Source organism: Odontomachus brunneus, unplaced genomic scaffold (assembly GCF_010583005.1).
Source record: "Odontomachus brunneus isolate Ranch 3 - 2012 unplaced genomic scaffold, Obru_v1 Obru_scaffold_053, whole genome shotgun sequence".
Taxonomy (NCBI): Eukaryota; Metazoa; Arthropoda; class Insecta; order Hymenoptera; family Formicidae; genus Odontomachus; species Odontomachus brunneus.
Genome location: NW_022639503.1, coordinates 1,220,130 through 1,243,488, shown reverse-complemented (window position 1 = coordinate 1,243,488; position 23,359 = coordinate 1,220,130). Strand labels below are relative to the sequence as shown.

Sequence of the window (23,359 nt, the reverse complement as noted above, 5' to 3'; positions counted from 1 at the left end):
GGGGGGGGGGGGGGGGCCCGCGAGATCACTCGCGGAGGCGGCACGCGATCACCGAGAGCCGACACGACATTCCGCTGGCTGATTAACGGCGAGACCGACGGCGAATCTTCGCTTCGACAACGAAACCTGCCCCCGCGTCTGTCCGAACGTCCTATCCGCGAAGTGCGCGCGTATGATCGTTATTATTCTTATACTTCTTTTTCTTTACAATCATTATTATTATTACATAATTATAATTATAATTATTATTAATATTGTTATTATTATTCGTCGCGATTGTAGCATCGAAGGAACGCCTATGCTCATGAGCTAAGGATCATCAACTTCGACCCGTCGGATCTCTCGTCACGGCGGTCGTAAAAAATTCACTACTTAACTCGTGTCTCTCGTGGTGACGCGCGCGCGCGCGCGCGCGCGTCGAGTGTCGCGTGTTATTACAAAAGTCTCGTCTCCACTAAGCATAGAATACACATTACAATATAAAGAGATGTCATTTAGAAAAAAGAACGGTACAAAAAGGACTGTAGGAGCGAATTGGCTAACAACGATCGCGCGCGCCGCGGTGGCGCGCCCAGGCGGGACAGAAGATCGCGATGACATCAGGGCGATATCAAAATGACGAGAAAATGATGAAAAAAAAAAAAAAAACCCGGAAAAGTTCACTTTTCACAATTACGACTCGGTCGTCACTTTCTCCCGTCATTTCGACGCGTCGCGCGCGCCGTGATTTTCCGTCCCGCTCAGGCTTTTCCTCCCCTTCGCCGCCGCTATTTGCAACTCTACTACTCGCCGCGGGCGCGTAATTTATCGTTTAATATTCCCTATCGATATCGACGCTACACGCTAGACGCTAAGAATAATTAATAAATCGGCATTCTCTTTTCTCTCTACCCTCGTCTATTCGTCTCTCTCTTTCTTTCTCTCTTTTTTGCTCTCGCTTTCTCGCTCGCTCACTCTCCTTTCGAACCCTTTCACCCCGTCGCATTCATCCCTTCGCGTCGCCACAAAGTCTTTCCCTTTCTAGCCTCGTGTACGTATTAATTACAAAAAAACTGCAAACTCCCCCTGAAAATGTATACGTTTGAAAAAACAAAGAGCTCGCTATAGTTGTCTTCATATATCACTCAAATAAGAAGTACATCGCGACACGTGTGTGCCGTGTGTTTCCGTGTGGGTATGTCGCGCACGTGTATCGTGAATGCATCGGGAATGTGTCTCTGTATGTGTGTGTGTGTGTGTATGTGTGTTACGACGTGACGTGTATGGATGTGTGACACGCGCGAATACTTTCGCCGTCGTGAATTACACGTGTCTCGTGCACGTATGTGTTTATCGGTTGTGGAAGAGAACGACTCTCGCGCAAAACCGTCGCAATTCAGCTTGTTGGGCTGGCAAACGCACGCGACGGCTCGCGTTTAAAACGTACATCGTTTTCTTCTTCTTCTCTTTCTTTTCTTTCATTCGCTATACTTCCGTCGACGGGACCGACCGTCGTCTCACCGACGCGATCCCGCCGGGATAATTTCTCTATCTCCATTTCGAGTTTTGCGTCGACGTTGGAGGACTCGGACTCTCTCTACAAGAGCCGAATTAAATCTTAAACACTTTGAGAAAATATCGTTTCTCTATTCTTCCTAAAGATTTAAAATATCTCGTGAAAAAACGTAACTAATTGCGCGACACAGCTCGCTCTTTCATTTTCCTCTTTTAATATTTAACCATTAATTTCGAGAGTTTACTTATATCTTTATAAGAGTGCTTTGGGAAAAATATCGCTTTTATCTTTTCTAAAGATTTCCGAAGTGCATCTCGCGCAAAGTCGCGTTCAACTAATCGTGCGAATGTTTCTCTTTTCTTTTCCCTCTTTCATTTGGATAGTTGATTTCCGGTTTCACCGTGGCCGCGCGTCACTCTCCCGAGAACCCTCGCGTCGGATTCATTCTCGAGAGAGGTGTTATCATTCTGAAACCATACGCTAGGGGACGAGCTCGGGTATACGAGACGCGAGCAGGACTCGTCCCAGGACCCCGTCCTGCCGTACGAACGTAGAGAACGATCTCGATTGCGGGCAAATATTTTCACAACGCAAGAATAGGAAGAAACCTCGAACTCGATCCGTCGCGAGAAGCGCGGCAGCGGGATCAATCGCGCGTCGATTGTCCTCCGCCTTCGGTGTTCATTACTCGAGTGTTCCCGTGGCTTCGAAGACTAGTCGTTTCCTTGTCTCTAGCAAGTAAATATCGAATGAGCGTAACGCCAATCTATTCGGAAAGTCTCCGCGAATTTCACGCTGAATTTGTGCCGTTGATCGAGGGGGGGAGGGGGGAGGGGAGGATCAGGTGGAGAAGATCGCTCGGCTGGTGGCGAACCTTCCTCGAGGCGAAAAGCCCAGATGGAAGGAGGCCGCCAGACCGACTCGCTCCCTCATTGGCCTCGTTGGCTCTCGTTGACTCTCGGATGAATTACTAATAATGCACATTGTGATTATTAATAATTTATTATCGAGTCAATTCGCGCGCAATGTAGAAGAAATCAAAGGGAGAGATCGTGGAATCGCGTTCGCGCGCGGGGACAGATTCATTAGTCGGGTTACCCAGAGGTGGGCATGCGCGTATACATTCACGCATGCACACATACAAACCCACACACATACACACATATTCACACGCACACCGTGCTACGTGCGGAAGATTAATAGACATTTTATTAGCGAGCCTGACGGCTCACACACGGCTGAGATACGCACGCACGGACACACGCACACGCGCACACACACACACACACACACACGCGCGCGCATCGAAAATTAATCCATGTGCGGATAAATCACTCGTGGATACGTGGTAGCCGTACGCAAAAGCACGCAAATGTTGCCTTCGATTTTTTTTAACCCTTCCGAATTCCCGTGCTTCTTTCCTCCGTATATATAATCGCGTATATATCTCATTTATATATTATACACAAGATCATAGAAATTTTTTTTTCCGTATTCACAATTATATACGCGCTTAAGGACAATATATATATTTATATATAATATATATATTTTTATATTTAATATCTTAAATATATATATTAAAGATTAGTAACAATATAAGCCGATTCTACAAATACTTGACGAATACACGGCGAAACGCTCGCTCTCCCATCCGACGCGGCACACTTTAAACCGCCCGCCGCGCGGTCGCGGGAGTCCCTAGTTAATGCAGGTACAGGATTCGCTAATCGAGGTGAATGTGTGTGTGCCTTTTTTTCACTTTTCGTAGAAACTCGAGATAGTATTAAAAAACGCGCTACTTTCTTCGCACCTAAAGGGACACTATCTGCGTTTCCTCTCTCTCGTCTTCCTCTCTCCCGTAAATAATTCGACTATGGGGGCCGCGGTGTGAGAGCTCGCGCCGACTCGCGTCCGTCGATCGGGCACGCGACGCGGTACTTCTCGATATTCTTCGCCGAGCGCTCACTCTACATGTGGACTATATCTTTACCTAGAAAGGGACAGCGAATCGCTAATACGCGGGGGATGGGGATGGAGCTCGATCGTAAGTAACCCAAACTGTGTCGACGCGACCCCCGAATGATCTTCGAAGCGTTTTGCTCGCCCCTGGGACAATCGCGCGCGTTCGATTTCGCTTTCCTTCAACTCGTCGTCGTTATCATCATTATCATTATCATCATCATCATCACTACTATTCTCATCATTATCATTATCTCATCGTGGTCATCATAATTATCTCGTTTAACGTGAACGTCGGGCACGCGCACAACCGTTTACACGCAGCGGCGTGTCAGCCGCGAGACGGAAAGAATCAAGGGACAGAGAAAAGAGAAAAATTACGAAAGACACCAAAGAAAACAGGGGGGCGAACGTCGTCGTACCCTTCGCCTTCGCGCACGCGGTGCAACTTCGCTCTCCCTCGCGTCTCCGTTACACACAACAATTGCACTGCGCCCAGCTGCATCTTATTTTAGCTTCTTATATCGCGTCTTTCCGCGCTCTAAGATTTGCTGTATAATTCTTTAAGCTTACCACCCTTCTCTTTCTTTTTCCTTCGCTCGTGTATGTATATATGTATACATATATATACACGCGCGCATGTACATTAATTTAATTGAATTATGCTATAAGCGCGCGAACGGCGCCGCGAACACAGGGCGGCCTCGCCTCGCCTCGCTCGAAAGTTTACTATTAATCGATTAATGCGGAAAAGAATAGAGAAAAGGAAACAAGGAGAAATTTTAACACCTACTGAGACGCCGCGACAACGCGAGAGTCCGCGAAAGACGCTCTCGAAAGGCCGGCCGAAGGCGCGACTTTTCAGACTTCGCGACGTCTCCGCGGAATCAAAGAATCCCGACACGAGGATAATTAATTCCCGGTTTCCCCGTACGGGATCCTTCAATCACACGTTGTCTGGACTGTCTTGACGCGACCCTACCGAAGTATCGATCGGGATACAGCGTAATCCTTCATCTCCCTCACTCTTTCTATTTTCTAACTTTGTAACGCGTGAATGCGTGGTTTTCGAGCCATATTATCGTTCATTAGCTAACGGGCTCTCGAAATCTCGAGATCTCGCGCGAGGATTTCGTCGCTCGGAGCGACAGGAAAAGAGCTGGAATCGTACGAGAGGGTAATTACGATTGGGTTCCGATGTTTAGCGAGGTGTTCTCGTCACGGCTTTCCGATCGGTTCGAGTCTTCCGACCATATCCGTCTTCTAAGAGTCTGCACGCGCGCGCGTATGTGTGTACGACTGCGCGTATAAATCTGTGTGCGTGTGTACGTGTGTATGTGAGTTTTCGGTGTATACGTATTCCGATTGCTTCTTTGGTACGTCGAAATGTCTACAGTAGTGACTCTATCGTAATAATAGTGACGGCGATAATATAATCGTAATTAATAATAATCATCGTAATAATAGAGACATACGAATAACCTTAATCATAGTGATACTCGCAGTGAATCGCAGTAGTAGTGTCGATAGTAGCGGAATACCTCGAGCTAACAGTAAGAATCGATGATGATGGTGGTCGTCGTCGTCGTCGTCGTCGTCGTGCATTCGCAACACGGCGATGACGACGTGAATTCATAAAGCGGGAAAAGACGAAGGCGTCTCGAGTCGTCGAAGATAAATTAAAAAAAAAAAAGGCACCTACAGTTCGAAGCCGAAATCTCGTTAAACCGGTCCGACGTGCGTGCATGCACGCGGGCATACACGCATGCGTATGCGCGCGTGTGTGGCCGCGTGGACGGGCGAGATGCCTCATTAAAAAATTTACAAAAGTCATTACATCTCTCGTTGCGACACGACGAGATCGCGCTGAGTCGCCCGCCGACTCCCACGTCGACAGCGAGACTTCGACCTCGAATCTGCATGCGTGTGTGTGTGTATATTTCTGTGTGTATACGCGATGTTTGAGCGCAAATGTGAAAAGTTCTGCGCGTAACGACCCACTTTGTCGAGAGAACGCGAGAAAATCGATCTAAATTTAGTCCTTTTGTGAAATCCTCTCTCGAGAAGTGGGTTAGATCGTTGTTACCGCTACACGTCGAACCAGCTACGCGTACGCGTAATTTACTTGTGTGCACGTGTGTCTCCCTGTGTGCATAATACGCGTATAAAACGAAAGAACAGAGAACGAAGAAAAATCTGTCGCTTATTTACACAAACGCTTCAAGATTCGTCTAGCGTCGTAAAATATATAAGGATATATGTATATATGTATATATATATATATATATATATGTATGTATATATATAATAACTTTATTTAAAAAAATAAAAATTAATTAAACCGTACTCTCGGAAAACGGTACATCAGAGGGTGAGCAGGAGGTGTACGCGGTTTACGATTCTTTCACATTAATAATCAAGCAGTATAGGATCCTATGTACGTGTCGCACACATTTCTCGCTATTCCATTTCGCTCTCTTTCTCTCTCTCTCTCTCTTTCGCACCCTCATTTTCTCCCGCACATACACACACTCTCCCTCTCTTTCTCTTCTTCTCACTCTAATACACGCTCTGTTTATGTTCCTTTCGCGCGAATGGCTTTACTAATTGACGATCTCCGTCGTTCCTCTCGCTTCGAGATCGCCTTCGCTCAGTCGAACTCACGAGAAGACGTCTCTCGAGGGAAGGCAAGTCCTCATCGCGAGGGATCGTACGAATCGTTAGTTTTCTGCTTCCCTCGGTTTCTTTAATCGCCATCGCGATCTCCCTCCCTCTCTTCCTCCCCAACGACCTTGATTTCGTTCGAAGATCACGGTTCGTCGCATCACAATGGTCACACACAAATCCTCGCGTCGTCTCCGCTGATAACTCACGCATACGCACACTGTTTCTCTCGTCGACCCTTCGATCGAGCGCGATCGTCGTCGTCGACGAGGGTGATGAATCACCCGGCCGTCTTTATCCGTTTCTCTTTCGGCACTCTTCACTTTCTCACTAAGATCACTTCGGTCTCCCTTGCTTACTTTCGCATTCTTTCGCGACGCACCATCTTGTTCGCACGCATGTACTCACTCACTCACTCACTCACTCACTCATTCACTCACTCGCACTTACACCTACACACGCACACACAAGCGCACACAGACGCACGGAACAACCACGTATATACGGCGCGCGCGCCCACATATGCACACACGCACGCACACACGTACTCATGTAACTTCTCTGAACTAAGATATTTAGACAAGAATATAACAGCGGTATAAAAAACTTTTCAACACTGAAAAATACAAATCTATCGTAAATGACTACCATTGTTATTCGTTCCCTCCAACGTTTTTTTTTTCTTTATCAATGTGTGTTTTTCCTTTTTATTCTCACTTCTCCCGTTACGTACGACTTCAACTATACACGCCATAACCCGAACGACAGTGGTATAGCGGTCCGCTTGAGCCGCGAACCGATGTGTCCAACCTGATCGTTCTTCTCACTATCCCACGTGTGTGATCGCATGCCACGCGTGTCCGCGAAAGGGTGGGTAATAATCGCATGCTTAATAATCGCACCCTTCTCGCATCTCGCTACGCGTCCTCACGTGCTTTTATATCCCGCTTTTTTTTACTGTCGCGTTGCACAATATCCCCCATTGCCTAATTCCATTCTTTTTCTCTCTTTCTTTCTCTCTTCCCTCCTCAAAGTTTGTCACAATATATTAGATATATTTTATATAATCGTTATTATCAATTATATATATTAGTACTTTATATATAATATATATATCTATATATATAATTGTCATTATATTATATATATTATGCTTTATCACACATATTACAAAGGAGGTGAAGAATCACACCTAACATATTATTATTATTTTGTTTGTGTGTTACTTTTTGTTGTTTACTGGTGTACCTCAAACGTTAACTCCGTTACGGATGTAGAGTTTGTATTTATTTTCTTTATTCTATCCATTGCGCGCCACGCTTGCAGAGGCGTTTGACGGTGTTCCTGTTGTATGTGTATATGTGTATGTTGTGTAATGTAATGCGTGCGTGAATAGAAATGTGTGAAGGTATATACGCGCGTACAACGTTACCGCGTCGCGTCGTTCAGCCGTTTTGTCACTTCCCTACGTCTACTCGCGCCCTTTCTCGACGCGTGGTCAATCCGAAATCTCGTAGTCCGATTCTCGATTGCTTACGGCAAAATCTACGTCGATAACTGTCGATAATCACAAACGATCTACCGCTCAGAATGATAAGAGTCGCGGGGCGCGTCTCATTAGTGCAAACAAATTTCTGTAATCGTCATACAACGGTCCTAAGACGGCGCGCGTTCCGGCAGTACCGCGGCAAATCACATTCCCTTCATCGGCCATATACGCTAAAATAAGAAAAAGCCTGAAGTCGCTCGATAAAGCAAGAACAATCACACTAGCTGTAACTTCATCCTAAATATCACAAAAAAAAAAACAAAAGAAAACAGAAAAGAATACACGCAACTATGTGTATCATTAAATGTGATAACCGAACACGAAAAATTAACAAGTACAGAAAATGAATGTATCCTAAAACTAACGAGAGAGATCTACCTACGAAAGGACGCGGAACGACGTGGCGCGTCCGCCGTACAGTTTCTACCGAGCGCATCACGATTGATTTCCTCTGTTAGATCGACACCTCCGTGAAATGTCTCCCGGACTCCTCTCGCGACGGCGCGCGACCGCGCACCGTTCGACGACGAGCGAGAGATCGTTCGTGAACGGATACCGCGGAAAATTACGCGACATTCGCGCGTCCCGAGACGGGCAAGTCCGTCTCCTTGTTCGCGCGTTTTTCCGTTTTTCCAGCCTCACCCGATGACCGATCCTCGTTTATCCACCGCAAGTGGACCGCAAGTGATATGTGTTCGCGTGGCGCGATCCGCACGCACGAAACACGACGGCTCGACGATCGGTGCGACATGAGTGTTTCGACGCGTTTCGCGACGGACAATTCTGAGCAAGCTTTATCTCTTTCTCTCTCTCCTTTTCTGTTTCTCTATTTCTCTCTTCGGGAGATTTGCGGGAATCGAGGGTTGCGGGACAACTCGCGGTGAGATTATAGGCGAGACGACCGCAGCCTCTCGTGTCCCGTCGACAAAAACTTGACGGGACGTCAATGATCGGATCGTTGGATCTGCCACGTCGTAACAGGGATCCGTAGAAATTTGGGATTATCCCGAATATACCGGGGGCTGGAGGGATACGGCCGTCCGACTACAATCCAACTCGCTTCCGCGTCCGCGGCCCGGAGACAGCCGATCGTTTCGGCCGGTTTTCGAAAATCTCGCTCTGCTGCTCGTCGCGCGCTTTTACACGGAATTACAGCTATTGCTTCTTTCCCCCTTCGTTGCGCCTTAATTCGCTAGCACAAAAATAAGTGTCTCGCACAAAGAGGTACACGATGCCGGGGAAGCGGGAGGTGGAGGGAGGGGACGGGGGGGACCAGTGAACCCCAGATGGGGGAGCGGTGATTATCAATCGGGGCGGGGAGGGGTAGGATCGAAACCCGCGAGACGACCCGAGTACACACAGCGAGATTGAACATTTAGCTAGACATCTATATCCAAAGAGACACGACCGCAATTCACACAGAGTACAGAACGCGCGGTGCGTGTGCATGCGTGTGTTTGTGTGGGTGTGTGTTTATTGCATCGCGTGTGAAGGATGGTAATTAATTTGAAAAGAAAGTCGTATTTTCGTGAGAACCTCTTTACGCTCTCTTCGTGCATTAATGTTGCAACATAAAAAAAATATTTGACTCGATTGTGTGTGTATGTAGGTTGTGTGTGTGTATATATGTGTGCGTGTGTGTGAGTGCGTGCGCGCACACGTGTATGCGTGGCGGAATATAATTGGGGCTTGAAGAAAATCGTGTACTCGAGGCTGGGTTTTTGCGGTTTGCCGCGTGTATCGCGCTGCACTGTTATGGCATGACGCATGTGTGGCTGTGTGTCGATCAGGATTATGCGTGTCTTCGCGCTCCTGTAAGGTTATATATCCTGCAAGAGGCCAGGATACGAAGCAATGTTTCGTGTGTGACGGGGGGGCAACACGTCTTATCCTCCTTTCTCGCTCGCTTCTCCTTTTTTTTTTTGCATGTTTTATCCTTTTTTGAACATTAGAAAAATTTGTCTAGAAAAATCGGTCACGGTCCTCGTCCAAGTACTCGCTTGCTCAAGTATTGGAACACGACGCTACTCTCTATATATAATATATATTTATATATATATAATATGTATATCAATATATATTTTTAATTATCAATTGATTTAGGTGAATTGGTACCTAGATAAGATTTGCTACAATTATATCGATCGATTAGTGGAGAGCGTGTACGTGTGTATATGTATATGTGTATACCTGTGTATGCGTGTAAGTGTCCTGCATGTGTCGTACGTACACATATGCTCCTAATGCATACGAGCGTGTGTGCATATGCATGTGTTTATTTGTTTGTTTGTGTACCTGTGGCGGCGCACGAGCGTCTTAGGCGACGCGTACTTGGTGCCCGCGTAATGTGGGATGAGAAAATTTTTCGCCTAATATATGGAACCGGTCCGCGCGCACGCACAATTCGCACGTGCAGGTTTGCGCGCGATCACACCGGCGCTTCATATACATATATGTATATATATAAATTTATGTCCGCGATAACACACGCGATATATACTATCGCGGTCGCGTTTTAATTCATTTACTTCCGCTACCTTCCGCTTCCACTGTGCGTGTGCCGCACAGATTATGCCACTCTCACACTCTCTCGTTCGCTCGCTCGCTCGCTTTCTTTCTCTCTGCCTTTTTCACTTCTTCTATCTCTCCCTCTCTCTCGCACGATTTACAAGAACGATGGCTCGTATGTAAAATTGCGCTAACTAATACTCGCCTTACCTCGCGCTACTTCGTCGCGTTCTTTGCCCTCCCCCCATTCTCGCGATCTTTTTCAAGTCGCCCTAAGTGTGGTCTTCTTTCTAAAACTCGATTCTTCTTTTTTTTTCCTCCTCCTCCTCCTACTCCTCCATTTTCTCTATCTCTCTCGGTCGAGATTTACGAAAACTTTCGTCGAGTGCGTAAGAAACGATCAATTGTCTATTTAGAATATTGCGATAGCAACGAATAGAAAAATTCAATATATTCCTTCTATCAACTAATATATGTATATGTGTACAATTATACCTAATGCGCGCTTGCTCCTTTAGCCCTCTCCCCCGTTCCCTACCTCGAGAAACCCTTAGCGCGAGTGACACGCACTCGACGAGTCTCTTGCTCGGACTCTACTCAACCCTACATATTCCCGCTATATTCGTTTATCGTTCTATCTATCATCTCCCGCGTCTTCCGATTAGACTCGATCGATCGATCGATCCGATCTATTGGTCGGTCACGGTTGGATGTCATCTTCGGTCTCTGCCAATGCTTAGTCGGAACGCGAGTCAAAAGAGGCCTGCGACGAGAACTACTTTCTTCCTCATCTGTTCTCTCCCCTCGCTCTCTACAGCCGTATTCTATCTCTCACATTTTGCTACCTTATTATTTTCTCCTTTACGACGCGACTCCCGTCCACGTTGAGCGCACGCGTCTTCGTGTCTTCGCGGGCCGAATAACGTGTCTTAGACGAAGGGACGGAGGGTCGTCGTTGAACGCGGCCGCGCTTCTCTCTAATTCTCGTTTTTTCCTCCGCACACTTCCGCACACTTTCCATCTATAAAACGCGTTTCCCCATGCGGTGTCCTAAACGCCGCCTAATCTCTACACGGCGAGACAAGATAGTATATACAAAAAGGAGTACCAAAAAAATAAATATATATGTGTATATATAGATGTGGAAATTACTTCTTTTTGTCCTTTCCTCGTTAGATTCGTACGCAACGTATATCGTAATCCGTTGGTCGTATAATCGCCTGTAAGTGTACACATGGATCTGTGTGTGTGTGTGTGTGTGTGTGTGTGTGTGTTTGTTTGTATGTATGTTCTGTCTAAATTACGTGTGTTTCCGCACGCGATCATGATATCGTCCGCTACCTATGCACGTGCTCGTCCACGTACTCGTATATGCGTGTGTACAAAGAGACCGATACGCGTGTAGAAGAAAAGTATCGCGAAAGAGACTCGTCATGCGAGGTCAACTACGTTGTCTTCCGACTGTTGCTGCTGCTATGCGGTTTTATGTCTTTTTTTATCTACGAAGCGGAACGCACAACGTTGCATACAAATTCCGAGCACAACGCTTCCTAGTCCTCGACCTTTGCCTCTTCCTCCTTTCTCTCTCTCTCACACACACACTCTCTCTCTTTCTTTCACACATACACACACATTCTCACTCGTGCTCTCTTTCTTTCTCTTGCGAGAAGAATCCCGTCGCGACGGAACGGCCCGGCCTATTGTCGGAAGTATTGTGAGACGCCTTTTTACACAACAAAAGGGTCGTTGAAAGGTGATTCGGTATTAGCTCTAAAGCCTGCTGCCTACTAATTAGTTATCAAAAGTATCCTAAAAATATCAAAGATATCATTAACCGGGCATTTTTGTCTCTCGAAATCGGTGCGCCATCGCCGAGGCCGGATCTCCACGTTCTTGCGAACGCGCGCGGCAACGAGTCGGAGATCGCGAGCTCGTCGCCCACCGACGCGATCCTAACGGCGACGAATCGTACACGTCTCAGGAAGCTGTGTTTTCTTCTATTTTCCTTTTTTTTTTTCTTTCGTAATGGGCAAAAAGTCGCGTCGAAAAATCGTTGATTAGACCTGCCGGAGTCTCCGTCTCCACCACCTTAAAGAAGGACGCGTGGTAGGAAGCGTCACGCTTTAAAAAGATCACCGATTATCCGACTTGCTATTTCGACTCGCCACTCCGAACTCCCCTACGAGGAATAAAAACCGCGGAACGGCGCGCCCCGTTTGAGCTTTTTTCCGCTTTCTCACGGACCCCACATATCTCTCCCCTCTCTCTCTCTCTGTCCTTTGAACTAACGGCGATTGCGTCATTGCGTTTGATTATATACACCGAGCGAAGAAGTTCGTTTGCTTGTAGGGATTAAGAGAAAAACGTGCACATTCGGTCGCGCGATCAATAAGTTGCCGGTTATTTAATTGATCGGTTAAAAGTGGTGGGCAAGGAGGGGGGATCGGTGTCGGTATGTACAAGGAGCGACAACATGCGGCTCTAATACGAATCTAATTATAGTGTTTCGCACGAAACGCGACCCCTCGGACGCGTGCATACACACACACACACACACACACACACACACACACACATACACTTTCTCCCCCACATCTATCGGACGTATGAAGAGTAAGAGTTAGGTACGATCTCTAGAGAGATATATCGCTGTATTTCATTTTTCCTTTTTTTCTCTCCACCGCCTACGAGTCGCGGTCGATCGCTACTTTGGTTTTGAGAACGGTACTCCCGGCACGTGACACGCTCCCTTTCGCCCGGTCGAGAGATCGAGCGCGTGGTCTCGTCCGTCGCGGGGAAGAAAGATCCGCGCGCCGCTCGTCGTTCTATCGAAAAAAAAGAGGAACGTACGGGCTCAGACGTAGAATATTCGATACGTTCCAGCCAGCGCCCCGATCGTTCTTCACTCGGGTATGTATCTCTGTCGGCACGCGACGACTAAGCTTAGCTCGACATGCAATATCGAACATTTTCTCCAAGACACCCGTCTCTTCCGGGCACTCGTATCTTCTTTTGTACATCACCTCACATGCTTTATCATCATCGTGAGATCTCGAGCCGATTGACCGTTCCATCGGTACGGAGAGTGACTGTTTATTGCACACACGTGATAATAATAATAATAATAATAGTAATAGTAGTAAAGTCAGGGTGTAAAATTTATCCTACTCACTCTCGCGCACAGGAGCCGCGGCCTTCGTCCCTCTTTTTTCGCGACGCGAGCAGCGGCCACCCTCTCTGTCCCTCTCCCTCTCTCTTTTTCTCTCTACTCTCTTGTCCTCTACTCTGCTCTCCGAGAGCGAGAGACGCGGCATGAGAGGTTCGCCTCGCACGTTCCCTTCTTTTCCCGCGAAGGCTCGTGAGTAAGGTCGCTGCTCGCACCGGTTTGGAAAGTATTGGCAGAGAATCCGGTACGGCTGACATAGGCAGGCCTGGACAACCCGGAGCATGTCCGTACGGAACGTCGCGCGGACGCACACGGCCGCTCACGCTCTCTTTCTTCCTCTCTTTCTCTTTATCGCGCGCGCGCGCGCGCACGCGTGTGCGTCGAAAATTGAACTATCTGTTTCAATGGTCTCCGTTTACAACCCTTCTTCCGTCGTCTACGTGACACATTGGTTTGTTCCTTTTTTCTTCTCTAGACTCTTAATTTGCCTCATTTTACGTTTCTTCCTTGTTTATTTTCCACTTTCGATATTTCCTTTTCTGTTCCCCTCTTCCTTTCACTCTCTCTCTCTTTCTCTCTTTCGCTCTCTTTCATTCGTTCGCTCGTCCTTTCTCTCATTTTCTCTCTCTCGCTCTCGCACTCGAATAAGTTAATTAGTAAAAAATCATTTCTTCTTAAATGTCTCCTTACGAGCGCGGTCGCGTTATCCGCGCGAGAAACGCATTACACAACGCACCTATGTAACATATTTTAATAAGTTCTTAATAACTAGAGACTATGTGTATGTCTGTCTGTGTCTCTCTGTGTGTATATATGTGTGTGTGTGTGTGTGTGTGTGTATGTGTTGTATATATGCGTGTGTGTGTGTTGTATATATGGGTGTATGTGTATGTTATGTGTGATACAGAGAATTACCTAATACACAGCGGTTTGAAGCGTGGCTTTTTTTTTCATTATTGATTAACATCCAATGCGAAACGCGGTACGCCTCTCGGTGTACCGTCTCCCCGCATCCTCTCCCTGTCACTCTCCTTCGAGATTCCAGCCGACGCCCCACATCTCCGCGCGTCGTTTTCGATCTCGTTGCTTCCTCTCACGCCTCCACTGCACTCGTTTCTTTGCATTCTCGTTATCTCTTTCGCTCGACTCTCGCTCTCGATCTTGCTCTCTTTCTTTCTTTCGCTCCCGTTCTCTCTCGCTCATTCGTTCACACTGGCAACACACTTTCGCGTCAGATCAGGTACTCGCGTTTCTTACGATCGTCGGTCGCGCGGAGCGACTTACCGCCGCGCTCGGAGCGCGTGCTTTCGTTCGAATTCGCGCGAACAATGTTGGGAAACGCGCTCCGATCGCCGGGAAGCCGCTCGCTGCCATCCAGGTCGCACTCCGCGAACTAAACAAGAGTGGACCTCAGGAGTGGCGGATGCGAGAAGGGACGTCTTCCTGGTTCTCGGAGGACGTGGCGGACAAACTCGGAGGAGAAGCGATCGTGACGAGGAAGCCTGCGCCGTCCGTGGCGCGGACAGAGACGGACACGCGAGAAGGCCAAGCCGGATCGCACAAATCGCGCTGGCGACTTCGTAAAACACTCGAGGAGGATCGGCCGACTCGACGGCGGGGTGCGTGTGCGAGGGCGGCCCCCCTCCCCCTCTCTCGCTCCTCGAGAGACGCGGTAACTAAGATACTCGATCTCGGACAGAACCGGTGCATTTTACAGACAGCGCAGACAGATAGTATTATATGTACGAGTAATCGATATACTGAGAATCCGTATCCGTTCTCTTCTGTCCTGGTCTCGGTGTGTGTTGTCTCTCTCTCTTTCTCTTCTTCCGGCGACGATGTCGGCTCGGCGCAGACCCGATCGCTTCCCCGCCGTGTCTTCTCCTGCTGAGGAAAGCGAAATCGCCGTTACGTTGACAGGCGAAATCCGGCTTGACGATGACGATGGTAACAGTCGCGACGGACGTTCGCATTAGCGAGTCGTTGCGGATGCGAGGTCGCAGGCAGGGTCGCAGGTCGTAGGTCGGATCGACGCCGAGAGGCATCGGCTGGCTTTTTCTTCGTCCAGTAACCGGTACAACTTGAAGTAGTAGCAGTGGAGTAGTAGTAGTAGTAATTTGTAGTAGAATAGTAGTTGTGGTAGTAGTAGTAGTAATAGTAGTAGTAGAGTAGTAATAATAGTGGTAATAGTAGAGTAGTGGTTGTAGTGACGATCGAGTGGTAATAGTATTAATAGCGGTTTTCAGGCTGTGTTCTTGTTGTTGTAGGTAAGTAAGTAAGTAATAAGGGTGGGTAGGGCGTGGGTTTGGGGGCACGTGAGGGGAGGGAGGAGGGTATTGGTATAGAGGTGGTAGTTAATTAGCTAGGGCTGCGAGATAATTAGGGACAACGCAGCTGGGGTTAACACCAGCGGAAAGGTACGGCCCGAGGCCGATCCGCTCCCTCCTTCACCAGTGGCTTGTGGAACTCCCGACCTGGCCGGGAGTGGATAGTCGCCCAGCAGTGCTCGCAATAGTACTGAAAGCAGAAAGTGTTGGGTCAGACAGTCAGATAATACAAAGCATTGGGACTTTGTAAATAATGGAAAGTGTGCCGAGAAGAGATTGGTCTCCAGGAGTTTGAGAATTCAATTTCAATCGGGTCGTGCCCCTTGCCGCGACATTTGACGCAACAATCTCCCAATGTCAACTCTGATTGAATCGAAAATTAAAATAGAACTTTCGCATGGCCTTTCTCCTGTTATTTAATAATAATGATGAGTCGTGAACATATACACACACACACACACACACACACACACATACCTGCAGGCAGGTGACGTTGGCGCAGAAGAATGGCGCAAACTTGCCACCGCAACGCTGACCTTGACATTCGTCACACATCTGATCGTCCAGAACGTACGGTTTGACTTCGACCTGTTTGAAAGATTACTCGTCAGTTCAGAGGAAACGAGAGAGGCAGAAAGATATCCTCAAGTGCTTCAGAACAGAAGCGGAGTTAAGCTCGTTTAATTCCCCGAATACCATTTTCCACGTCTAAAACAGACCTCACAAATCACGGACTTGGTCCGATCCTGTTCCGAATCCCTTACTTAGGGGAATTATTCGTTTAAGCTTTCTCGAAGAACGTTTAAGTATCCGCTTAAAAAAAAAAGACGCGAAAGAGAGAAAGAGAAAAATCGAGCACGAACAAGTACGAATTTTTGTTTTATTTCTTTTTCTTTTTGCCGACTTTCTCGTGCTTACCCTTTTGTCAATGTCGCCATGCTGCAGCTGTACGAATCGGGCCGAAATGGCAGCGATGTAGCTTTGCTGATTACTGAAGGCGACTCTTCCGGCTCCTTTGGGATACTTAAGTTCAGGATCGGTGTCTATGCCGGCGTAACAGACACCGCCGTAGAGCCGGTCCATGATCATAGCGAGCTCCACGGCCTTGAGAGGTCGAGGCACGCCGCCAACGAAGACAGTCTTTCGTGGATCCAGTGGCATGGATGCGTCCAACACGAAATCAGCGTCGCTAAGTCGCCATGGTCTAATTTGTACAGGCTTATCCTTGATCGTGGGCGAACTCACGCACAAGTAGAGCTTGTCCTCGTCCTGAATGCAGGCATCTATCAGCTGTTGCACCGAGCCTTCGTCCTGGAAAATCGAGCACGAAATCCGGGTTAATCCAGGATAAACGATATGCCGTAGTAAAAAGTGAAAGAGAAAGGGTGAGAGCGAAAAAGATGAGAGAAAAAACGTAAACGTATTTCTCTCTTTCTCGCTTGCCAAGTGTGTGATCGTACCTGGAAAAGCAGAAACGCGTAACCTTTCGGCGGAAAGTAGGATTTGCTTTCTGCCTTGTGCGGCCAATCCACTACCAGGGGACCAAATCGACGGAAACTGGCTGTAATTTCGTCTGTCGAGGAGAGAGAAAAGGGAAATATTATTCTCCCGTTAATAAGTTAGAATTACACCGCGCTTTGTCGATTTTATGCGAACCAAACATTGCTTCTGAGACGAATCTTACGGATTGTTCTGTCTTTCATAATTGAAACCAAAAGTACGAAAATCTGTACTTTAATGCAGACATCTATTATGCTTTAATCAACTTATACTTCATATACACTTTAATATAAACTTATATATTTAATACACTTTAACATAATAATATTGCACCTTGATGAATGTGCGCTTTCGCCAATACGAAGTAATGAGCGTACCTTCGTCGATGTCAGGTGGCAGGCCTCCGACGAAGACTTTCCTGGAGAAACGTTCGCCAGTTTCGCTGCCCTGGCTGTGTGGACTGCTCCGGCTCGGCGATGAGAGCGGCGCAGCTTGGGACGCGGGGATGCCGCCACCCACACCGACGCCGACGCTGACTCCGACGCCGACTCCGACACCGTCTAGCTGGCTCGGCGCATTCGGGTCTTCCAGCAAGGTAGCGCTCTGATCCTCGAGACTCGGGAAGAACGGAGATTTACCTGTGAATACACAACAACATTGTTCCACGTGAGTGATGATTATTCGATCGCCTAAATCGCAGAAAGCAACGCCCGGTGACGTTAGATTTAACGGGAGACATATGACCCGGTGGGGTCGAGTCGCAGGAGAATTGGGACGCGGGAGAGAGCCGGCGGAATAACGTGCAAAAATAACAGCCGCTGATAAACGACGGGGCTCTTACGACGAGGTGAGCCGTGCCTACGCTCTGCGTTTTCGTGACGAGCAAATGTGAGTCACGCGCGCGCGCGCGCGAGATCGCTATAAATCGTCCGCGGGAAATCAAGGTCCCGGTGTCTGACATTCGTACGCTTCTGGGTAGTTCATTATGCAATTGTGCGGAATCACGTAATAAGCGCGACGGGCAGGCAGGATGCGGGGCGGAGAAGGGGCAATCGCCCATCATGTTGTACGTGGCGCGGCGTAGCCGCGCGCGCGTGCATAATGTAACCGACGTAACCGCTTTCGACGTCTCTTTTTCTCTTTTTCCCTTTTTCTTCCTTTCTTTTCTTTTTTTTTTGTGGAACCGGAAGTTTGACGTTGCACAGTTGAAATATAGCCTCGTAAAAACGTAACGTTCCTTACGTAATGTTCTTGGCACGGCCTTTAGACTAGTCGCCGCGATAAGCGGGCGACTCTTCTGAAATACTGGTCGCGGCTGATTTTCTAAAGAAAAGCTTCGCCAGCTTGCAATCAAACCGAGAAATGCGAATAAAATATACTGTATTCCTAACTGATTTTAATCTCTATTTTTAATATATTCTAAACTTTTCTCTACACGCGTGAGGTTTTTAGTCAATAACACGGACATACACAAATTTCAGGATTATTGATCATTTTGTTGTCAAAATACAGCGGTGGGAAATCCAGCATCTTGAACTGCTTGAGAAATCGACAATAATTGAGTTCCCTCTACTGTTCTCTCTTTCAAGAAATAACCTCTTTCAAATAAACTCCCTTTCTCACCACGGTCGGTTGTTACGTTCTTGGCTAATTACGCGCGATCAGGTGAACGAGTCGGCGAACGCGAATGTCGTGCTCGATCATTTCGACTCTTCGAGAACGATTGGACGCGCGCGTGATAAAAGTCGATCACCCATGGCGTTGTCGAACGTCCACGGAGAAGCGCAGGAAAGAAACTCACTGTATCTTCTTCTGATGGGAAACCTCGCCCTTCTGATAAACGTTGCCATGCTCTCGACGACCACGACGACCACGACGAGGACGACAACAACACTGGCGCGTCGGGATCGAGATACGAGAACGATAACGTTCGCGGTTATACTATCTCGTCCACTCTGGGCGCTGTTTGTTTTCTCGCTGTCGTTAAGGAAAAGGAAAAAAAAAAGGAGGAACGACGGTAAACAGAGAACAACGCGCATGAATGACTTCGATACCCAGGCAGGCATTCCAGAGGCATGTATTATGGAACTCCTAGAAATCGATCCCGATCGGAATAAATACCGTTTTCCCTAAAAAAAAAAGAAACAATAGAAATCTGGGGAGTAACGGAATAATTCCGATCAGCGCCCATTCCGAAGAATTCCATTAAGCTGGAAACACATGATGCACGATTTTATGCCTTCTGACGTACATGCTGATCGACCGCAAACTCAGTTCACTGCATACAGAACTTCCAATGCACGATAGCGACTTATGCAGTGGACTGAACTGCCGGTCATGCATGCATGTAAGAAGGCATGAAATTGTGGGCATCGTGTGATTCTAGCTTGATACGTGACCGAGCTCGCAGGCGGGCGTCGCGAAACAAGCGAGTATACGCAGCCGCCGGTTGTTTCCTCGCGTTGTCCTCTGTGTCACTACGATGCTCACCTTCTTTCATTTCCGCGCGTATGTAATAATGTATGCGCAACAACGCGACGGCATGTGCTCTCGCGCGAGAACGGAATAGCGTTCGAGCACGGAAACGCAGCAGCGGAGCACACGAAGGGCTCTTCCTCGTGCGATTAATTCTCAAGGGGTTAATTCCGCGGTTAAGTTCCTCGTTTTTGTTTTCCTCTTGCGCATACACACATCGTGTCGTGGGAGAGCCATCGTGAACTGAGAGTCGTACGTGTATATTCTTGGATAAATGATAGAAGCGTCGATACGGCGTACACACGCCGTGCACGCGGGAAGAGGAGAGGCAGACGTTTCCTCTCGTATACGGTCTTGACGTGGATCGGACACACACGGAGGAAAATTGCAGGATCGTTTCCGTGATTATTGGTCGAGGCTAATTGAGCGATATTTACGGGAGTAATAGAGAGAAAACCGTTTGCGATGTGCGAAATGGACGAAAAAGTCCATGATCCACCGAGGAATTTCTTCTCCCGTTTAATGTTCGACGTACGAAATTATCATCGCGAAATCGCGAAATCGGCGAGCACGCACGGCTTTCGTATGCGAGGGACGCGACGCGGAGACGAAACGACGGGGAGTTACGTAAGGACCGGGTTGATACATACGGGCGTGTGCAACTACATCCGTAATTTCAGGTGCGAGACATTTAAGTATGCCCCACATCGACCGCAGATTTCGAATCCACGAAACGCATATTTCTCACACTCGGAGAAAACAGAATGGTCGATCTAACTAAAATTATAGTTATTTTTCTGCCTCAATTGTATCTTTTGTTTCTTCCAACATGGAAATGTAGTGTATAGTAGTGACGTGCATACAAGATTATTATCAGCATTATAGTAGAATTTAACAAAAAAAATGGTCTTCGCTATTATTTATAGTAATTATGTGATTACAGTTACAAATACCAGATACTTTTTTCACAATACATTCGTTCTTTTGAGAGAATGAAGATATTTTTATCGTTAAACGTCGAATTTTCAGCGTTTCTATATGTTTGTTTCACTATGCAAGTATTAAATGTTAAGTTAAAATAAAGTTGAGATAAATATACATACACAATATCACAAATACAAAAATATTTTTACTTTTCATTTTTCTTAGTGTTTCATTTATGCACCAGTTGATCTATAGAGATGCACAGATAACAAAAAAGGTTGAAATATGCATATATACGTGTATTTCTCTCACGCGCGAATATATCATCATAAATTATAAACTTTCCAGCGCTGTCATTTTGAAAAACAAAATGATCAATATATCTGAAATTTATATATGTTTGTATCTTAATCTTTAATGTCATAGTAGTTTTTCATCAAAATTTCATATGTAGCTTAGAATATATAAAAAATAGAATCTAGCACGCTAAGAACACACATAAAAGATGTCAACTTTAGTCGCGAATATCTCAGCAACGGTCAATCTGTCTTTAATTACACGAGCAGTTACATACATGATAGTAAAATTTAATTATTTGATTAAAGTTTTTATATTATTTATTGAGAATTTTAGTCTGAAATTTTATATTATTTATTTTACTTTATGTAGTAAATCGCGACAAATAGCGCGCTGCCTAGAATACTTCTGTGAAGAGCCAAATATCGACAACATGTCCCGCAACATTCGGGATGATTGGTCATTGTATTTGCAACGGTACTGTCACGTGTGCCGAGTTCGCGCCGGACATCGCCATCGAGTACACGAGGGGATTACGGTAAACTAATAATTTCGCCTCGCAATATCAGCGCTGCTAATCCTTGTGTGAACGATGCTTTACACTCCGCGTGCTCGTCCGTGTGTGTACTCTCCGCGACTCTCTGCGCCTTACATACATTAGCATAAATACTCTCGAGCGCGGGCGCGCGTCTATAATTCACCGGCGAATCGATAACACGTAAACGAACTTTAGAACTCGCGTGCGAGGATGAGTTAATGCACTCCGAAATATCTCCCGGCGATTCGCGGCGGCATCCTTTCGTCGTCGGGAGAGTTCCCCGTGTACGCTATGCGTAAGCGATTAATCCGCCAACGTTATCCGCGTGTTCCGCGTCTACGTATACCGTTACGCGACACGGGGTTGTTCCTTTGCGTATTTTTCCGTCTTTCTTTTCGTCGGTTGCGAGTATCCTGGCGCACACTCTAATCGCTCTAACATTCTTAACTATGTTTCAAATTAGGATTTACAGCATTTTAACTGAAATAAACTGGTTTATTATTCGCATCAGATTCTGATAAAAATTCTATAGACATCAATTGTGTGAATTTGCAACTTTTATACTCGGAATTTTAGCGAAAATTTGATACATATAAATCAGAAAAATCACAAAAGTTTTTTCATAACATTTTCTACATTTTTGTTGCGTGGACATTTCCTTACATAATATTTTCTGTATTTTAGAAAAGGTTTATTGACTTATATACTATAGATTTTCTTCTATAATCCGCAAATTTTCGTAACTTTTTACAAACTGTAAAATGAATTACACAAAGGAAGTTAAAGGAAAAAATTATAATAAAAAAGAAATCCTAATTATTTTCTAATGGTAACTTCATATTATTGAAATCACGATGTTAAAGTAAGAATTTTGCCTCGGGCTCCCGATAGATTTTTCGAATACACGTTTAAAAGTTTAACGTATATCCGCTTAGAGAAACGCTTGATGGAAACTGTGTCGATATAAATATTTAATCGTTTAAGCGGATTTCTCTCTTTCTCTCTCTCTCTTTACGATCTGTATACACGCATATTTGACAACAACACGAGTAACTGTTTAGATGACTACGGCTACGGAACAAGCATAAAAAAATATATACACGCGGTGTGATTGTCAGTGCCGATTCTTTTCCGTGCCTCGCGAGATTGCCAGAAAGAGCTAGTAACTTTTGTTTTTGTTAAAAAATACGGATTATATAAACGGATTTAAAATTAGTAAACGAATACACGTTTTCAAAAGCACGTACAATCGCGATTACAAGAAGCAATCACTTTCTTGAAACATCATAAGGAATACTGCAGATTAGTGTTAATGTTGGTTGCTTAGCAAACAATATATCAGATAAAAAATCAATAAATTAGGTGAATATATATATATTACGTGAAGATCATCCAGTATACACGTAGAGAATTTGTTTTTTGGCCATGCTTTGCTTAGAATCTTGCACTGCCCGCCGGAGTTCGGCGATTCAGCGCGATTGCGATTTTGCACATCCGTCCCCGCAAAAATGACCGTCAGCGATTTCGTACGCGCCGCAATGGGACGAACGTGTAAATAAGTTTCGACGCATTTCGAAATCGCGCGCGAGGCGGCCTCGCGATTTCGCCGTGTAAGAAAACTTCATTCAGACCATGATATCTGGGTCAGCTGCTTGCTCCGGTGCTTCGGTGGCAGTTTCAAGAGTGAGGCCCGTGGCGAAATCGAAATAACGGCGCAAAAATGTTACGCGGATCGGCCGCACAGATGTGCAGTCGCCGTTCACGAGTCGTTCTCGGATGTTATTGTTCAGACGTACACACAAATCCGGGGAAACAGTCTCAATATTTTATAACCCTATACTGTAAAAACTGATGTGTTAAATTTAACATTTTATGTGTCCCAAATCATCCACTTTCATGTATGTGCAAATTTAACACAAAACAAAAGTGTTAAAAAGTACCACGCATAATATAG

At 46.3% G+C, this 23,359-nt stretch overlaps 1 protein-coding gene and 1 long non-coding RNA gene across 4 annotated transcripts in view; one reads left to right on the top strand and one right to left on the bottom strand.

The window, feature by feature from the left end:
* Positions 1-23,359, top strand: part of LOC116845601 — a 77,077-nt gene that overhangs the window by 8,592 nt on the left and 45,126 nt on the right. Inside the window, exon 2 of the long non-coding RNA XR_004378272.1 lies at positions 17,564-17,837. This is a non-coding gene — a long non-coding RNA (uncharacterized LOC116845601). The remainder of the gene's footprint in view (positions 1-17,563; positions 17,838-23,359) is intronic.
* Positions 4,492-23,359, bottom strand: part of LOC116845596 (cytoplasmic polyadenylation element-binding protein 2) — a 202,511-nt gene continuing 183,643 nt past the window's right edge. For all 3 annotated transcript variants that reach the window (XM_032818455.1, XM_032818453.1, XM_032818456.1), the window contains 5 exons: positions 17,549-17,809; positions 17,132-17,244; positions 16,590-16,982; positions 16,149-16,259; positions 4,492-15,861 (listed from right to left, as the gene is read on the bottom strand). In XM_032818455.1, coding sequence (XP_032674346.1) covers positions 15,745-15,861; positions 16,149-16,259; positions 16,590-16,982; positions 17,132-17,244; positions 17,549-17,809 — 995 coding nt within the window. In that variant the 3' untranslated portion in view covers positions 4,492-15,744. The remainder of the gene's footprint in view (positions 15,862-16,148; positions 16,260-16,589; positions 16,983-17,131; positions 17,245-17,548; positions 17,810-23,359) is intronic.